The sequence below is a fragment of the Brachyhypopomus gauderio genome, chromosome 6 (genome assembly GCF_052324685.1).
Source record: "Brachyhypopomus gauderio isolate BG-103 chromosome 6, BGAUD_0.2, whole genome shotgun sequence".
Taxonomy (NCBI): domain Eukaryota; kingdom Metazoa; phylum Chordata; class Actinopteri; order Gymnotiformes; family Hypopomidae; genus Brachyhypopomus; species Brachyhypopomus gauderio.
In genome coordinates this window covers 20878030-20898435 of record NC_135216.1, presented here as the reverse complement: position 1 = coordinate 20898435, position 20406 = coordinate 20878030, and the positions used below count along the sequence as shown (strand labels likewise).

Sequence of the window (20406 nt, the reverse complement as noted above, 5' to 3'; positions counted from 1 at the left end):
AATAATGTTTAAGATAGCAATGGAATTTGTATTTTTACATAGTTTTACAATAGCTGAGATGTGCAGAGAGCATATTTCACCAATTCTGATCAGCTTGAAGTGTAAATTGTCCTGATATTGGACTGGACCTGAAAGTGTGTGTGTGGTCCTAATTATTCACCTTGGCGTAATTGATGTTTAATAAACTGTAATTGATCCTGCTTTAACTACTAATTGTGTTTTTTCTGCTATTGTGGCATTATTAATGGTGATTATGAAATATGTGTGTTCATTTAGAATGTCAGCAGTGACATGCAAGAAGACAAAATGACCAGATCTCCTGGTGAACCTGAACCCTCACTGCCTTCTGATGGGTGCACACCTGTCCCTCCTGCTGAATGGGTAAATTTGATAGCAATGGAATTTTTATTTTTACATAGTTTTACAATAGTTGAGATGTGCAGAGAGCATATTTCACCAATTCTGACCTGCTTGAAGTGTAACTTGTCCTGATATTGGACTGGACCTGAAAGTGTGTGTGTGTGTGGTCCTAATTATTCACCTTAGCGTAATTGATGTTTAATAAACTGTAATTGATCCTGTTTTAACTACTAATTGTGTTTTTTCTGCTATTGTGGCATTATTAATGGTGATTATGAAATATGTGTGTTCATTTAGAATGTCAGCAGTGACATGCAAAAAGACAAAATGACCAGATCTCCTGGTGAACCTGAACCCTCACTGGCTTCTGATGGGTGCACACCTGGCCCTCCTGCTGAATGGGTAAATTTGATAGCAATGGAATTTTTATTTTTACCTAGTTTTACAATAGTTAAGATGTGCAGAGAGCACATTTCACCAATTCTGACCTGCTTGAAGTGTAACTTGTCCTGATATTGGACTGGACCTGAAAGTGTGTGTGTGTGTGGTCCTAATTATTCACCTTGGCGTAATTGATGTTTAATAAACTGTAATTGATCCTGCTTTAACTACTAATTGTGTTTTTTCTGCTATTGTGGCATTATTAATGGTGATTATGAAATATGTGTGTTCATTTAGAATGTCAGCAGTGACATGCAAGAAGACAAAATGACCAGATCTCCTGGTGAACCTGAACCCTCACTGCCTTCTGATGGGTGCACACCTGTCCCTCCTGCTGAATGGGTAAATTTGATAGCAATGGAATTTTTATTTTTACATAGTTTTACAATAGTTGAGATGTGCAGAGAGCATATTTCACCAATTCTGACCTGCTTGAAGTGTAACTTGTCCTGATATTGGACTGGACCTGAAAGTGTGTGTGTGTGTGGTCCTAATTATTCACCTTAGCGTAATTGATGTTTAATAAACTGTAATTGATCCTGTTTTAACTACTAATTGTGTTTTTTCTGCTATTGTGGCATTATTAATGGTGATTATGAAATATGTGTGTTCATTTAGAATGTCAGCAGTGACATGCAAAAAGACAAAATGACCAGATCTCCTGGTGAACCTGAACCCTCACTGGCTTCTGATGGGTGCACACCTGGCCCTCCTGCTGAATGGGTAAATTTGATAGCAATGGAATTTTTATTTTTACATAGTTTTACAATAGTTGAGATGTGCAGAGAGCATATTTCACCAATTCCGACCTGCTTGAAGTGTAACTTGTCCTGATATTGGACTGGACCTGAAAGTGTGTGTGTGTGTGGTCCTAATTATTCACCTTGGCGTAATTGATGTTTAATAAACTGTAATTGATCCTGCTTTAACTACTAATTGTGTTTTTTCTGCTATTGTGGCATTATTAATGGTGATTATGAAATATGTGTGTTCATTTAGAATGTCAGCAGTGACATGCAAGAAGACAAAATGACCAGATCTCCTGGTGAACCTGAACCCTCACTGGCTTCTGATGGGTGCACACCTGTCCCTCCTGCTGAATGGGTAAATTTGATAGCAATGGAATTTTTATTTTTACATAGTTTTACAATAGTTGAGATGTGCAGAGAGCATATTTCACCAATTCTGACCTGCTTGAAGTGTAACTTGTCCTGATATTGGACTGGACCTGAAAGTGTGTGTGTGTGTGGTCCTAATTATTCACCTTAGCGTAATTGATGTTTAATAAACTGTAATTGATCCTGTTTTAACTACTAATTGTGTTTTTTCTGCTATTGTGGCATTATTAATGGTGATTATGAAATATGTGTGTTCATTTAGAATGTCAGCAGTGACATGCAAAAAGACAAAATGACCAGATCTCCTGGTGAACCTGAACCCTCACTGGCTTCTGATGGGTGCACACCTGGCCCTCCTGCTGAATGGGTAAATTTGATAGCAATGGAATTTTTATTTTTACATAGTTTTACAATAGTTGAGATGTGCAGAGAGCATATTTCACCAATTCCGACCTGCTTGAAGTGTAACTTGTCCTGATATTGGACTGGACCTGAAAGTGTGTGTGTGTGTGGTCCTAATTATTCACCTTGGCGTAATTGATGTTTAATAAACTGTAATTGATCCTGCTTTAACTACTAATTGTGTTTTTTCTGCTATTGTGGCATTATTAATGGTGATTATGAAATATGTGTGTTCATTTAGAATGTCAGCAGTGACATGCAAAAAGACAAAATGACCAGATCTCCTGGTGAACCTGAACCCTCACTGGCTTCTGATGGGTGCACACCTGGCCCTCCTGCTGAATGGGTAAATTTGATAGCAATGGAATTTTTATTTTTACATAGTTTTACAATAGTTGAGATGTGCAGAGAGCATATTTCACCAATTCTGACCTGCTTGAAGTGTAACTTGTCCTGATATTGGACTGGACCTGAAAGTGTGTGTGTGTGTGGTCCTAATTATTCACCTTAGCGTAATTGATGTTTAATAAACTGTAATTGATCCTGTTTTAACTACTAATTGTGTTTTTTCTGCTATTGTGGCATTATTAATGGTGATTATGAAATATGTGTGTTCATTTAGAATGTCAGCAGTGACATGCAAAAAGACAAAATGACCAGATCTCCTGGTGAACCTGAACCCTCACTGGCTTCTGATGGGTGCACACCTGGCCCTCCTGCTGAATGGGTAAATTTGATAGCAATGGAATTTTTATTTTTACATAGTTTTACAATAGTTGAGATGTGCAAAGAGCATATTTCACCAATTCTGACCTGCTTGAAGTGTAACTTGTCCTGATATTGGACTGGACCTGAAAGTGTGTGTGTGTGGTCCTAATTATTCACCTTAGCGTAATTGATGTTTAATAAACTGTAATTGATCCTGTTTTAACTACTAATTGTGTTTTTTCTGCTATTGTGGCATTATTAATGGTGATTATGAAATATGTGTGTTCATTTAGAATGTCAGCAGTGACATGCAAGAAGACAAAATGACCAGATCTCCTGGTGAACCTGAACCCTCACTGCCTTCTGATGGGTGCACACCTGTCCCTCCTGCTGAATGGGTAAATTTGATAGCAATGGAATTTTTATTTTTACATAGTTTTACAATAGTTGAGATGTGCAGAGAGCATATTTCACCAATTCTGACCTGCTTGAAGTGTAACTTGTCCTGATATTGGACTGGACCTGAAAGTGTGTGTGTGTGTGGTCCTAATTATTCACCTTAGCGTAATTGATGTTTAATAAACTGTAATTGATCCTGTTTTAACTACTAATTGTGTTTTTTCTGCTATTGTGGCATTATTAATGGTGATTATGAAATATGTGTGTTCATTTAGAATGTCAGCAGTGACATGCAAAAAGACAAAATGACCAGATCTCCTGGTGAACCTGAACCCTCACTGGCTTCTGATGGGTGCACACCTGGCCCTCCTGCTGAATGGGTAAATTTGATAGCAATGGAATTTTTATTTTTACATAGTTTTACAATAGTTGAGATGTGCAGAGAGCATATTTCACCAATTCCGACCTGCTTGAAGTGTAACTTGTCCTGATATTGGACTGGACCTGAAAGTGTGTGTGTGTGTGGTCCTAATTATTCACCTTGGCGTAATTGATGTTTAATAAACTGTAATTGATCCTGCTTTAACTACTAATTGTGTTTTTTCTGCTATTGTGGCATTATTAATGGTGATTATGAAATATGTGTGTTCATTTAGAATGTCAGCAGTGACATGCAAGAAGACAAAATGACCAGATCTCCTGGTGAACCTGAACCCTCACTGGCTTCTGATGGGTGCACACCTGTCCCTCCTGCTGAATGGGTAAATTTGATAGCAATGGAATTTTTATTTTTACATAGTTTTACAATAGTTGAGATGTGCAGAGAGCATATTTCACCAATTCTGACCTGCTTGAAGTGTAACTTGTCCTGATATTGGACTGGACCTGAAAGTGTGTGTGTGTGTGGTCCTAATTATTCACCTTAGCGTAATTGATGTTTAATAAACTGTAATTGATCCTGTTTTAACTACTAATTGTGTTTTTTCTGCTATTGTGGCATTATTAATGGTGATTATGAAATATGTGTGTTCATTTAGAATGTCAGCAGTGACATGCAAAAAGACAAAATGACCAGATCTCCTGGTGAACCTGAACCCTCACTGGCTTCTGATGGGTGCACACCTGGCCCTCCTGCTGAATGGGTAAATTTGATAGCAATGGAATTTTTATTTTTACATAGTTTTACAATAGTTGAGATGTGCAGAGAGCATATTTCACCAATTCCGACCTGCTTGAAGTGTAACTTGTCCTGATATTGGACTGGACCTGAAAGTGTGTGTGTGTGTGGTCCTAATTATTCACCTTGGCGTAATTGATGTTTAATAAACTGTAATTGATCCTGCTTTAACTACTAATTGTGTTTTTTCTGCTATTGTGGCATTATTAATGGTGATTATGAAATATGTGTGTTCATTTAGAATGTCAGCAGTGACATGCAAGAAGACAAAATGACCAGATCTCCTGGTGAACCTGAACCCTCACTGGCTTCTGATGGGTGCACACCTGTCCCTCCTGCTGAATGGGTAAATTTGATAGCAATGGAATTTTTATTTTTACATAGTTTTACAATAGTTGAGATGTGCAGAGAGCATATTTCACCAATTCTGACCTGCTTGAAGTGTAACTTGTCCTGATATTGGACTGGACCTGAAAGTGTGTGTGTGTGGTCCTAATTATTCACCTTAGCGTAATTGATGTTTAATAAACTGTAATTGATCCTGTTTTAACTACTAATTGTGTTTTTTCTGCTATTGTGGCATTATTAATGGTGATTATGAAATATGTGTGTTCATTTAGAATGTCAGCAGTGACATGCAAAAAGACAAAATGACCAGATCTCCTGGTGAACCTGAACCCTCACTGGCTTCTGATGGGTGCACACCTGGCCCTCCTGCTGAATGGGTAAATTTGATAGCAATGGAATTTTTATTTTTACATAGTTTTACAATAGTTGAGATGTGCAGAGAGCATATTTACCAATTCCGACCTGCTTGAAGTGTAACTTGTCCTGATATTGGACTGGACCTGAAAGTGTGTGTGTGTGTGTGTGTGTGTGTGTGGTCCTAATTATTCACCTTGGCGTAATTGATGTTTAATAAACTGTAATTGATCCTGTTTTAACTACTAATTGTGTTTTTTCTGCTATTGTGTGTTCATTTAGAATGTCAGCAGTGACATGCAAGAAGACAAAATGACCAGATCTCCTGGTGAACCTGAACCCTCACTGGCTTCTGATGGGTGCACACCTGTCCTTCCTGCTGAATGGGTAAATTTGAGTTGGTTGTGCATTCTTTAGAAATATATTTACTTAGTATAATATGAACACATTTATAACAAGTTTTAATCTGATAATTTCTTTCAAGTGCTTTTTGGAAGTCTTAAAATAACATTCAATTGCGTTGTGTTGTGAGATTTGTTGACCTACTCAAATTGCAAAAGCCTGTTTGTAGGAGATTAATTTTACATTACATTGCTACATACATCTGCAGATCCCTTCAGATACCATATTTTCCAGACTATAAGGTGCACCGTATTATAAGGCGCATTCTGAATTACGGGGTCTCTTTCTGTATTTGACCCACGTATAAGGCGCACCGTACTATAAGGCACAGTCTCAATTACGGACACTATTTCTGTACAGTACTTACCGGTATTCTGTACGGCACCATATTAGGCACATGCTAAAACATACGGTCTACAAGAAAAGTAAAGGACGCGAAACGGTGATTTTTAAAAGTTTATTATACTACTTGACAAAACACACACAATTTTCTTCTCCTCTTCTCCCACAAATCCATCAAAGTCCTCATCTTCTGTGTCTGAATTAAAAAGCTGCGCAATTTCACTAACGAGCACTCCGGGTTCCCGCTCATCAATGTCTGAGTCAGTCTCGTTGCCAGGTAGCTGTTCAGCAATGAGGCCGGCTTTCGCGAAAGCTCGGACAACAGTTACAGCAGAAACTTTGGCCCACGCGTCCACAATACATTCACAAACGGTGGCATAACTCGTAACTCGCCCGCCGCTGCCTTCCAGTTTTAGTAAACGTGTGTTCGCCGTCTATCATCCATTGCTCCCACGCCACTCGCAACTTTAAATGCCCCATTTACGCCAATGTCCAGCGGTTGGAGTTGTTTGTTTAATCCTCCCGGAATGACGGCAAGCTCAGAATTAATTTTCTTCACTTGCCTTTTAACTTTGTCTGTGAGATGAGCACACACAGTCAGATCAGCAGGGATAGTGATGTGTGGAAAAAAGTGAAAACGAAATGAAATCTCTGTCTCGACTTCTTTACTTGACGCAGTTCATTTTCCTGTTTCGTCCATTTCCAAACCATAGATTCTGTAACGTTCTGCGTAGCGCAGAGCAGGGAGGCGGACACAAACGCTGAGGAAAGCGAGATTTATTAAGGGAAATTCCAAACTCTGAGTCAAAAAGGATGGCATGGGTCAGATTATTAAGGGAGTCCGAACATTGAACAATGACATTTTAACACAAGGAGTACTCACAAAAACCCGGCAGGGAAAACGGAACAGGCTGAAACACACGGGGAAACACGAATACAAACACAAGAGACCGCGAACGTGAACAGAGATACATGCATAGCACAAAACAACCGATAACCAGACTGGGGGAAATACAGGGACTATATAAACATGGAACTAACAAGACACAGGTGAGGACGATGATAACAAGGCGTGGCAGACAAGGGAAACCGGGGCAACAGACGAGCTGGGCGGGATCGAGGAGCAGGGAACAACACACACACGAGGGAACAAGGGAAACCGGAGTGACAGCTAGGAGAGGGGGCGTAGCCCTACGTGACAGATTCATTTATGCCAAATTGTATCGCAGCTGCTCTATTCCCGTTTACAGCTGCATAACTGATAGCCTGTAGCTTTAAGTGTGCCTCGTAAACGTGTCTCTTCACTGGTGCCATTTTCGAGGGTTCTGGAAAAACAAATGTTATTTTGCAGCATACCTGTAGGTAAGCGTAAGTACTGGTACTGTACGTATTACGTAGTGTTCTTTGATTGGTTTACGTGGGGTACGTTCTGTACGTATTACGTTCCTGTGTCAGATATCGGAACTCAGTACTTGTATAAGGCGCACCGGATTATAAGGCGCACATCCGATTTCTGGGAAAAGTTTTGGCTTTTAGGTGCGCCTTATAGTCCGGAAAATATGGTAATTTGTGATGGGTGTAAAAGTAGTCATCTATGCATTTTTCATTGTTCTATCTTTTTAGACTGCTGTCATGGATGAATCCACTGATTACTCTGAATGTACAGACTACAGTGATGAAGACTATGAACCAAATATAGACAGTGAATCTTCAGACCTTTCCAGCTGTAGCAGGTCTGCCATGCTGAGTAATATTTCGCCCAAAAAACTAAAGAGAAACAATGATAAAGACAGTGTGTTAACACGAATCCAGCAAAAGGGGGCAGTCAAAGCTGTCAACTCCCAGTGTCAAGTGTCTTCTTCAGAAATTCATGCAAGTAGCTCACGTGAAAGCTGTCCTACAGAACCTGATACCAGCACCCCTTCAGATCAGGGTTGTGTTCATGTAGTTCCAATGCCAACCTCAAGTAAAAGCTGGCGATACGCAAAGAAGCAGTACTGCCTTTATTGTGAGAAGCCATACTCTAAAATATCAAGACACCTGCAGTATGTACATCACAATGAACCAGACGTAGCAAAAGCATTCAGCTTTGATAAGAAATCAAAAGAAAGACGAGTTCGATTACGTTTGTTGACCACCAGAGGCAATTTTTTGCATAATGCTTTGATATCAAGTAGTGGCAAAGGAGATTTGGTTGCCCGTAGGAGACCTCAGAAACTAGGATCCACTCAAGAGTTTACGCACTGTATACACTGCCAGGGTCTATATGCAAGGAAGTCACTCTGGAGGCATATTAGAAACTGTCCACAGAACCCTAAAGTTGATGAGCCTGGGAATAGAAAAAAGATGGTTCAGTCACTCAACTGCATGGCACGTGTTCCTCCTGATGTTAGCAAAGCATTTTGGAAAACTGTTATGTGTCAAATGAAACATGATGAAGTTTCTGCTGTAATTAGAAATGATAAATACATATTACTTTTTGGAGAACAGATGTTCAACAAGCTGAACCCAAGTTCCACAAAGAATGATTACATTCGTCAAAAAATGAGAGAGGTGGGACGTCTACTCTTGGAGGCAAGAAGACTGACACCTATTCGGTCTATGGAAGATTTTGTCTTGCCATCAAATTTTCCCCATGTCATAAAATCTGTGAGAGCTGTTTCTGGGCATTGTGAGGAGACCAACACTTACAGGATTCCATCGTTGGCTCTGAAGCTTGGCCACAGTTTATCAAAAATAGCAACTTCAGTGGAATGCAGTGCAATAATAACGGGCAGAGAGAGGCTGGCTGAGGATGCACGCAGCTTCAGGGTTCTCCAAGAGCATAAATGGAATGAGTCCATTTCAGCAGCAGCAGGAACAACTCTTAATGAGGCAAAAATGAACAAACCTCAGGTTTTGCCCTTCACAGAAGACGTCAAAACTTTGCACTCCTTTTTAAATACTGAGATGACAAAATATCAGCATGCTTTGAAGGACCACTCTGATGTCAAAACCTATGCAAGCTTATGCAAGTTGGTGCTTGCCAAAGTCATACTTTTTAACAGAAGGAGGGGTGGAGAGGCTTCAAGGATGAAGCTGGAGTCTTATGTTTCAAGAGTAAAATCACCAGTTCATGAAGACCTTGCCTCTGGTCTTAGTGATTTTGAAAAGAAGCTGTGTGAACACTTCCAAAGAGTAGAAATTCGTGGCAAGAGGGGCAGGAAGGTGGCTGTGCTGCTGACACCTGATATGGTCAATTGCATGGACCTCCTCGTCCAGCATAGAGATATCTGTCAGGTTCCGGAGGAAAATGTACACCTGTTTGCACGTCCAAACGCTCTTTCATCTTATCGTGGATCAGATGTTCTGCGTGAGTTTGGAGAATCCTGTGGTGCAAGAAATCCATCAGCCCTTTCATCCACAAAATTAAGGAAGCAGATTGCAACTCTGTCAACGGTGTTGAATTTGAAAGACAATGAAATGGATCAGCTTGCCAGTTTTTTGGGGCATGACATTAGGATTCATCGCCAATACTACCGTTTACCTGAAAGTACTTTGCAACTTGCCAAAATGAGCAAGCTTCTTATTGCAATGGAAAGAGGGACACTATCAGAATTCCAGGGTGCTACGTTAGATGAAATTGTCATTAATCCACAAGGTAGGGAACTTTTATAATATGTAAAAACTGTGTGTGTGTGTGTATATATGTATGTATGTATGTATGCAAATGTTTTTTTTTCTTGATCAGATGAAATTGAAGACTCTAATGCTGATACATCAAGTGATGAGGCAGAGTCAGATGATCCTCAGCCAAGCTGTAGCTCCAGAACTCCTGAACCATCACCCTCTGAAAGTGCACAGTTCTCAAATCCACATGGTAAGCTAGCTCATTTTTTGTCCTCTATTAGCTTCATTATCTTTCATGTAGGCATATGTTTGATCAAAATTGTCTCATGGTTTGACTTATGACAATGTCTTTGCATGTTCATGAAATGTCCACTTTATTATACTTATATTTAAGATAACATTTCCTGTTCTTTAAGATCGGGGTAATAAAGGGATGAAGCGGAAACATGACTTGTCTCTTGACCAAAGTCATCAACATTCCACACAGACTACTGGTAAAGAAACTTAAACTATGTTTTGTTTAGTTTTTTTGTATGTAATCTGCAGTTATAGGTTTTCAAACATTTAGCATTTACTGTATTTGTGCTTGTGTGAGAACTGGGAGTGCATTTCACAGTACATTTGTCTGCAGGCATCACACAGAGCAAGAAGAAGTGGTCAGATGATGAGGTACAAGCTGTTGAGAAACATCTAATGCGATTTATAAACAGTTGCCAAGTTCCTGGTAAGAAAGACTGTGTCTCATGCCTACTATCTGAACCTGATGCTCTTAAACACCGTGACTGGACTGCCCTCAAATACTATGTAAAAAACCGAATAGTGGCTCTGAAAAGAAGACAGAGTTTGTAGTCTCCAAGATTTTTCTTAAATAAAGTTTCTTAAAATTGTTTAACCTCAGTTACACTTTTCAGGACAATTCGTTGCACTTTATCTGCTTTGTTTGCACTTCATCTGCTTATTCATTTTATTTCCTTTTTGAGTGCATTTTTATTTATTAAATAATTTCCCATTTTGAACAGTATGTAATCAGTAGTGATCACAGTGACTAATTTTAGGACAGTCAGTTAGTCATGGGATTAGTAGGTGATGAGATTTTCATTATGTGAATTGGCCCTTATTAAAACTAGCAAAGTTTTAAGTTTACCAGATTGGTAGTGTATGTGGCAGATATGCATATGGTATGCAGAAATCAAAATGTGGTTCAGAACTGAATTAAAAACAGTAAAGTAAAGCTGGATTCCTGGTGATTTGTATTATTTAATGCAAAGTATTGAAACTTCACTTTTATAAATGCAGGAAATATGACTATATAAAGGATTTGCAATTAACAACCTACTGCTCTTGTTTTTGTGAATAAGGCCAGAACATTTACTTCTGTAAATGCTAGAGTAAAGCACTTTGGTTTCAGGATATCACACTTTTAAAACATTGATGGACTCATTTAGATTCAAAAACATCATTCGTCTCACCTGTTTTGTGTTTCTTAATCTGTGGCTAGTGTGTCCTTGACTTGTACTGTACCAAGTGTGTAACTTGGTCCTTGTATTTACTATGTCCTTATTATGTTGGTAGTGTGAGACTTAAATGAGTGTGTGCGTACATGTCCTAGAAATTAACATAAACCTGAAACTGTCCTAAAATATACCTTAAACCAGAAAAATCTCAGCTTTTTGTAATAAGCACTTAGTGAAAAAATCAACAGATAGACATCATGTGGGTGCTATATGCAACAAAAATCTTGCTTGTTGTGTTTCTAGAATACTCAGAAAGGCATGTCCCCATTTGGTATGGTTTCCCCTGGTGTTCTGATATTTCACGAAAACGCGTATGTGTGTGTGTGTGTGTGTGTGTGTGTCTGTTTGTTTGGACTGCTGTATCCTCACTACAACAGAAGCGAAACATTTGATTTTCCCCCATTACCACACGTCACAGCCACAAAGGGAAGCCACTGCCACCATAATTATGGCATGTAAGTCGCAAATTCCCCAAGCCAGGGCCTACATTCCCCAGCAGTCCTTAGAGAAAAAAACACATTTTCCAGAGTCCCTTGAGATTTGCTCTGCTCTCGAGGAATGACTGGACTCTTAACAGTCATTTACTCCAAGAGGAGACAGAGACAGAAACAGTGGGATAGAAAAGATAGTAGGAGAAAGAGGGACAGAAGAGTCATATGGTCAGGATCTCCATTACATTAACTTTTTATGAAAGTAAAGTTTATGAAAGAATTATACTTCTTGGAGTAATTTTAAATCACTATACGTTTTACGTTTACTTGAGTAGATTTATGAAGAATAAACTGTACTCTTACTCCCCTACATTAGGCTACAACGAGCAAGGACAAAAGCTCCTTACTTTTTTTACCCCTTTGGGCTCTACGTGTCCTTATTTTTATCCCTCCCGTACACCTCATTTTACTGTTTTATTTTGACAGAGAGATAGACTTCAAAAGGCTCTACCATGTGACAATGTTTCGCCGTAGTCTAAAATGCAGTCTTGTCACGTGACCATACTCAATAGCAAACGGATGTCGTAGTTGTAGCAAACGGATGGAAAATGTCAGAATCGGTGATCGGCAATACAGACGAGGAGGGACACCCTTGGCCTCATATTGAAAGCTTGGTTACCTTACAAAAAGTGCAATGCCGCAGCTACATTAAGTTGTGTCTTCCAGACATTTCAGCATTCAAAAACTCAGTATCTAACTTGAGGAAACGTAGCGGTAAGTTTACTAGATTCTTTTTTTTTTTGCTGTGGATATGTGAATGTTTGTTTTTTAGGTTACATATCTTTTAAACATGGTGTACCCTGCCTTCGCCAGTGACCCCGACTAGCAGGATTAAACAGTTCGATTAATGGATGGATGGATGGATCTTTTAAACATTTCATGTCTCGTTTAATGCATGACCAGCTGGTGCAAAATTTTGTATGTGAGGCCAACCAACCATTTTCTGTGGTTGAGATGCCATCCTACCAAGATTCAAAACATCCTAGACCACAGAGAATTTATGTGTAAATATACTTGTGTATCAATTGAAATGTGAACCGGTAGACATTGACCTATATACATCTGTTTAATGTTACTGTCATTTAGGATTATATTGTTTTAGTGACATACCACAGGGTGGCAATATAGTAAGAAGCTCAGGTAGCTTTTAATGTCAAACATCAGCAGCTTGACAGCCTATACAGTACAAAGGTAAGAATAATGTGAAGACCTAATTATTTTGATTTATCTTGCCACACGCCCTGACAACATCAGAAATCACATTAATACTGCCTTGGATGATGTCACCACCACAAACAGCAGCCTCTCTGATGAAGATGACTTCTTGCATCCATGGAGTTGGGAAAATCACAAGTAGGAGAGCTGGAGAGGTACCTTTCATGTCTGTCCCCTGCAGGTGTGGATCTACTCCACACCTTTCCTCACATCAAGAAGCTGTCACCCACAGGTCTTCCTGTATCTGCAGCCTGTGAGAGACCTTTCAGTCAGGAAGAACTCATGCTCTGCTAAACGATCACAGCTTCACTGCAAGAACTTTAAGAGCCAACTACTGTTGAAACTTAATAGTGACATCACTGAGTGATTATTTGGTGAAATTCGTTGTTTCTGCATGATTTGTCACAAACACACAGTTTGAGAGTTTATGGGGTGCCTTGTTCTAGTTCTGCCTGTAGAGCCTGGTGGAAAAAGTACAAAAGATTTGGAAATTTGGGTTGCTCATGCTTAATTTCTTTTTTATTCATTATTATTATTATTATTTTTAATTGAAGTACTTGAATTTACATGGATTATTTTAATTTAAGGTATTTTATAATTAATCAATTAAAATTTATTTTATTGATTGGATGAGTTTGTCTTAACAAATAAATCACTCAAGGTCAGAGAGAGGTGCAGCACAATGGCTCACCTCACCATGATTCACTTATCACCAAGAAGATCCTCCAACAGCCAGTATATACACCCTGCCTGTAACAACCCCATGCTTAGTGCATCACAGGTGCTAGTTACCATTAAATCTTCATCCCACAGCCACGATTTGTTTTGATACAGTTTCAGTTGTGATGTGGTACATGATGCAGCATTAAAGACTGAACTGGACAAAACCCACCTGTTTGAAGAAGCTGAAGAATACACACAAGGAGTTTCTAGCTTGTGTGTATGTGGCGATATTATCCGCACACACACACACGTCTGCCGTACACGTGACTCTAGCATTTGAAGCTCTAAATTAGGTAGCTGGTCATTTTCCCCCCTACTGGGAACCATGCGCTCATTAGAAGAGCCAAATCTCTGCTTTGCAGCTCTGAACTGCCAAGCCATTTCCCCCTTTCTCAATATCACCCTGATTTCTCCATTTCTACATCCCCAGACGATTGTGGGATTTCCAGGATATATCCAACAATCTGGGTGAGACGAAAAACAGTCTGAATGTAATACTAGTGGAGATAAGCAGAAAACGAATTATGTTACGTCAGGTTCGCCTTTGGCTCATACGTGTTCCTCACACTCTGGATGCCAAAAGCACTGTGTGTTTAAAGAGACGGCCCAACTGTCCAATTTGGCTGCCAGTTGCACTTGTGCCTAATTAAAGGCCAACTCGATTGGTTGATCTGTTTCCACAGAGCCCATATGGGCAGATCAAAGAAGAACTCGATTGGCTATGTCTCTAGGGTCAAGGCCCAGCTGCCTTTTGTTCTTCTTAGGTGGATTGAAAAGGCTGTTCTTCAAGCAGTCACATAAACAGAACCCGTAGTTTTGGTTGTTACATTGCATTACCTTTCCAACAACCTCCATTGTTAATCTTCCCATTCAGCATTTCAGCTACAAATCACTTGCACATGCACACAGACTCAGTCCCTCATGAGATTAATGTGATCTGCCACTTCACAAATCCCTCCTCACTCTGCAGTAAATACAGACATTTCTTCAGTTTTTTTGGCCTGCTGATCCGTGCTGGTAGAGCAGAATGTTAAATTCCAGTATCATGACACGTTCGACGTGAACCCAAGCTTCCTGAAAACCAGTACTGAATGCCAAAAGAATGTCTTTCCAACCTGACAAAATTACTGCAATTGAAACCTCATACAGTGCTGTAAAATTTAACTGGACAGATTTGGATTACTGAAAGGGAAATGTGTATGTATTAACATCTTGTGTATTTTCAATAGCTTTTGTGTAATACCAACAGAATCTTATTATGGGTATAATGCATATGAACCATTACTAAATACTATTTAATGATAAAAGAACATCATTATGTGAAACTAATACTGATGCATCACACACACCACCTATACCACCTATAGAACCATACAATGGCTTTCTCACATTAACAAACTCCAACAGACTGCATTCGCAAAACCAATCGTGAGAACTTCAACTCCACTACCTGAAGCAATCAAGCCATTAAATGAGGTTGGCAACCTCTTCCTCCCTAATGAAACATGAGGGGAATCATAAAGGAACACACCAGTACCTGCTCTATTGTGATAGAACTGCGCGCGCCTAAACAGGTTCTGTTACATATGAACTCCACTTTTATGACATCTAATTCTATGACATGGTAACCGTACTGCAGGACAGGTTTGTGCTTTCAATAAAAGCATTTGAAGTGCCTTATGGTTCATTCAGTTAAGGCCACCAATACAGATGTGGCCAAGTACTGTGCATGCATTTGCTTAAGTACAGTAAAATCACTAATGGTTCAAATGCTTGGCCAAGATACTTTTATCGTCAGAAGATGAAGCTGACAAATTATGTGTGACACTCAAGGGTTCTAAACGTAATACACACCACTTAGATTGCGTAGGAGTAAATGGATTGTTTGTAACTGGTAACTGGTTTGCATTGAAGATCAAATGGCTGTCTGGGACACACCACACCTGGGATGTGAATGGGTTTTCCTGTGGAGCCAGCCTTTTCAGATAAAAAAAACTGCACTTAAAGGACAACATAACCCAAGTTACTTGGGAACATCACCTAGGAGCTGTTCTTGGAACAGTTTATCTTATTAGTCTCACTGACTACGCTTGGTGCTAAGAGGTGACAAGCTAATCACTGCAATTACTCATTCTCAATACAAGCTCTCAATACGAGCTGTGGGCCATTCAGGACTCTAACTTTATAGCCACATAAAAACGGCTTCATTGAACATGACCTAATTACTCTAACCAACTTGATTTAGCCTGTTAGAAGCTCCAGATCGTACAATGTCTGAGTACAGGTAGCCAGCACTAGATAGCATGGCTTTCCTTTGTTATGAAAAACAATACCACCAGAAAAAACTGACTTGATCAAAGGCAAGCATGTTTCTGACACGGTGGGGGGGGGGGGGGGGGGGGGGGGATCAGAGAGAAGGGATGGTAAGAGAAGAGGTGAGACTCAGTGAAAGAGGGGTAGAAGAGAGAGAGTAAGAGAGCGAGAGAGAATGGAAGAAAGAGGGAGAGAAGGGGCAGGTGAGAGAGGATGTGAGAGAAGGGAGGGGGGAGCTGTGAGGGTGAGATGCTGCAATCTCGGTCATGCCCCCTTGTTTTCCAGGAACATTAGTTGTGAAGAGAAGTTTCGGTCGCCAAGGCGACAGCTAGAAAAGAGGCAGCTGGGCGTCAGATCAACAGCTGTTCACTTTCAGCCACATCTGGCAACAAGAGCGCTCATCACCATGCCAACTGAACAGCGCATACTCAGAGACAGAGAGTGAGGGCAGGATACTGGCTACTGTGCAGGGATGCACAACACGCCTAGAACAGTCCAGCTAAGCTTTGTCTGCACTGTAGAGAAGCTGTTGAAAGGAATGCCATGCAAAAAGGAGGTCTGACTGATGGGAGCCCTGCTTCTGTTTTTGTTTGTTTTTTTTTTAGGGTTTCCTCTCTTGCCGTCAGTAGCGGTTTTGCTCTGAGCTTTTCAGCCTGTATCGTCTCAGCCTGCACGTTCTCTCCCCCTGGACACAGCATATGCTGCATCTCCATCTGCCCCTCTCTCACTCCATATTCCTATTCACCCTTCTTCGCGTTTCATCAGCCGTCTGCTCAAAAAGAAACCAACAAGCTGTCAAGCTGATCCTGGACTGGTTACACGGCCTGTCTTTCCACATACAGTCATTTGCTGGTCCAATCACACTGTATTGCAAACGGCAACCGGTCCAATCGGGAGCACCACAATCAGCCCTGCGTCTCAAAAATCTCATGAAATTCTATAGCTTACTTTCAAATTCTATGGCTTACTTCTGTCAAATCAAAATGTTCAGCTCACCTACCAATACAGTTGATGCTTTAAGCACAAGTGTAGGACAATTATCTGATCCAGCTACAAAACTTATTAAGACTCTTTGACTCTCTGTCTCTCGTGCAAATAAGCAAAAATATACCGGAACATTTAGATAATCTTGATTACATAAGCAACACTTCTTCCCACTGATCTGTATCCATTAGTGCTCCCACTCCAGAAAGCTTCAAATTTTGCTGACACCATTTATCTAATCTGTTCAAGCCTTCCCATAAGCAGACTACAGGAAGTCAGCTGTGGTCGGCACTTACACAGTGAGAGTCCTCTCATTGGGGCGGGAGGCACAAGCTCGTTGCCGGCTCAATACAGCAGCCACTGAGCTAATTTGTTACTTAGCCTGAAAACGAGGGCAAATTAGGATGGGCAAAAAAGAAACATGGCCACTTTTGGGGGGAAATTCTGGCCAGGTTGGCTGGGGTAAAGGCTTTTGGCCCTGCTGGGAACAAGCACCCATACTAACACAAGGGAAGGTTTTCTCTAGCCTGGCCTGTCTTGGGGAGGGCTGAGGATGTAGTTTCACTGCAGCACATGCTACACTGAAAATGCAGCATGCTGAAGTTCTCTGTCACTGTACAGAAGTGCTTACTTTTATGAGAACATTCTAAAACAATTGGGAATAATGTCCTACAGCACTCCCAACTGATCTGCTTGGTCTCGCATACCAAAAGAAACTGTCAGAGAAAAATGCTATACATGAAGACAAGACTAAGATAAATGACGTTTAAAAAGGAGGCCACTGTAAAACTGGTTTGTCATGGTGTTAGTAAAGCCAGTTACACAAGAAAAACACTGAACTGCTGACTAACTAAGGGTCATGCGTCATTAATGGAAGGAAGTATGTCTAATAGCTCCCGGGATCAGATTCCTGAAGATCACACTCACTGAGAATGAGTCAGCACAGGAAGTAACAGTTTTTCACAGAAGCCTTCTTTAAAAAAACTATAGGAGGGGAATTCTCTGCATTGCTTGGTGTGTGTCTACTTGATTTCACAGAGAATCCAGGACAGAACCCTAGAGGCTAAGAAAATTAGTAGGGTGAGCTGATTATGCAGACGCATTCTGAAGGCCTCTATTACCTTCAGTTTATTACAGAACGTTTAAATGCTCTCCTTGTTGGTGACAAATAACCAACATGACATTTGGTCATTTAAGTGTAGCCCAGAACGGTGCAGTTGCTGGCCAAGATCAGAGTCTGAAGAGCACGATACAAGCTGAGGAGCCATGAATAAACTGCTGTCCCTGATCTGCAGTCTATGCTCTCATCAGAGTTGGAGTGCCCTACAACTGTTCTGTAAACAGTTTTTTTGTCGGAAGCTCCAGCTAGGCCTCTTTTATATTAATCACCTAGACCTACCCCCCAACTATGATCTCCTCTCACTCCTCTCACACATATCATCACATTCCTTCTGCTCATTAACAAGCTTTGCAGACACCTTCACTGTCAGACTCACACTCCTTCTTTCCTGTTTTTAGATTCCTCCACTCAAATTAAGGTGGCACCCTTCCTTCAGGCGAACTTGCAACAAGCCTTTTCCATCAGTTCACCTCTTCCTCTCTCTTTCCCTCTTAGTCAGGTTCCTTTCCATTTTCTCACCCCTTTCTTCTTCTTCTTCTTCACCTCTTGCTCCCTCGTTTCCTCCTCTTCACCCTGCCGATTGCACTCAATATCCTTCATTTTTTTCCTTGATGCTGTCTGATTGACTCCTTTTTTCTCCTTCCCCTGCTTCCTCTCCAACCCTTTTCCCACTTTTCTCTGCACCAGTGCGTCTCCCTTTCGCCTCCTCTGTCCTCATCATACTCCTCCATATCACCCGCCACTCCTTCCAGTCCCTTTGCTCCAGCTTTTCACCACAACACCTGTGCCTCATTTACCACAGCTGAAAGGGCATAAAGATTTATTTGACTCTCTTTATGATGACACCCGGCTGATCTCTGATCAGTCAAAGTGGATTTGCTCTGAATACAGAGGACATAATTTTGCCAGTTAAATCTGACACCAGTTCAGTAGTTATAAATGGCTCATTGCATGGAATTATAAAGCCACAATTTCTGGCTCATTCCGGTAAGCTAATTAATTAGGCAAGTCCTCAGTAGCAGCCTGCCCTCAACGCGCATACATACACACAGACACATACACACGCATGCAGGCAGTCACAAAAACACACAATTACACACAAACACAGACAAACGTCTGGTTCCACCGAGACTCCTACATTTAATGAAGCATCCTGTAACTCCTGCCAGTAATGGAGTCATCAAACCATCAAGGAAGCTTTGGAATTATCTTAGCATGTGCTGTTTAACACTGTGTGTGTGTGTGTGTGTGTGTGTGTGTGTGTGTGTGTGTGTGTGTGTGTGTGTGTGTGTGTGTGTGTGTGTGTGTGTGTCTAAATTGAGTTATCCTAATGCATAAAAATCATTTAGATGAACTTAGTCAGAAAATGATCAGAAAACATTTAGGCGTATTGGTACTGCTCTTAAAAGTGGTCACAAGTTCAGCGCTACATTTAAAATGTATAATAAAAAGTATAATAACATCTAGTCAACATAAGCGTTTTTTTGTCATTTGTAGCGCTGTGAAAGGTCAGAAAATTTTGTGGCTAATTAAAATTAAATGTGGATTTACTAAGCCATTAGACAGAAATGCAATAAACAAATTTCTTGTCTATTAGAAAAAAAAACAGTGGGCCAATTTTGAGATAATTAACATCTTTGACTATTCGCGTCAGTGATATGTTACATGAATATTGTAAAGCCAGCTGTGTCAAGGAGCGATGAGGAGACTACAAACGCTGAGAAGAGTAGCATCTTAAAACACCATCCCTACTGTGAAGCTTGGGGGTGGAAGGAACATGCTTTGGGGGTGTTTTTCTGCACATGGGACAGGACGACTGCACTGTATTAACTTTGTGCAGAGGCCATTTTCAGCCCACTTTGAGACATTTTTGAGCCATTTGTACATTCAGCGAATAGACAAGGGGCAATAGCGACAGAACGAAATGTTTAACTGGGTAATGTAAATGAAACAGGGCCTAACCATCAAGTCCTGCCTCCATCCATTTTTTATCACACTGCAGCACAGACATGGAGCGGGATGGAAAAAAAGCAGAGCCAACCCATGTCAGTCCGATACAGTAACAAAGCAAAGACCTCATGTCCAGAAAAACATTTTAATCATTTTGGAATTTTAGAAATAAACTCCCTTGCTTCGCCTACAGAACAGAATATCTGCTGTTCGTTACCGTATGCTGGAAAAAGAAGAGAGTACTTAACATTACTCATGCCCCGAAGGTCTCTGTGAAGGTCATTAAAGGCAGAACGAGCCTTAGCGATCTTTGCGGTATAATCAGGGAACACAGAGACACTCATATCACGTACATTGATCCGCTAGCTTTCCTCAAAATTGTGGCACAGTCCATAAAGTAGTGCATCTTGGCGATGATCGGTCACCATGGGTCGCC

General features: G+C 40.5%; 2 protein-coding genes across 4 annotated transcripts in view; one reads left to right on the top strand and one right to left on the bottom strand.

Annotated features, from left to right (window-relative positions):
• pvrl2l (PVR cell adhesion molecule related 2 like) overlaps positions 1-20406 on the bottom strand; it is a 162752-nt gene that overhangs the window by 101802 nt on the left and 40544 nt on the right. The gene's annotated exons all lie outside the window — the stretch shown is intronic.
• Positions 5251-11508, top strand: LOC143517266 (uncharacterized). 2 transcript variants are annotated; one of them, XM_077009577.1, is made up of 5 exons: positions 5251-5330; positions 7675-9691; positions 9782-9910; positions 10077-10154; positions 10292-11508. In XM_077009577.1, the coding sequence occupies exons 1-5, from the start codon at positions 5256-5258 to the stop codon at positions 10507-10509; spliced, it is 2517 nt and encodes an 838-aa protein (XP_076865692.1). In that variant the 5' UTR covers positions 5251-5255; the 3' UTR covers positions 10510-11508. The 2 variants fall into 2 exon arrangements, with proteins under 2 accessions (XP_076865692.1, XP_076865691.1); XM_077009576.1 differs by lacking the exon at positions 5251-5330 and adding an exon at positions 5592-5694.

Coding starts and splice junctions, on each gene's coding strand:
- LOC143517266 (XM_077009576.1), top strand. CDS start 5,605: ATGCAAGAAGACAAAATGACCAGATCTCCTGGTGAACCTGAACCCTCA. Junction 5,695..7,674: donor CTGTCCTTCCTGCTGAATGG/GTAAATTTGAGT, acceptor CTATCTTTTTAG/ACTGCTGTCATGGATGAATC. Junction 10,155..10,291: donor ACATTCCACACAGACTACTG/GTAAAGAAACTT, acceptor ATTTGTCTGCAG/GCATCACACAGAGCAAGAAG.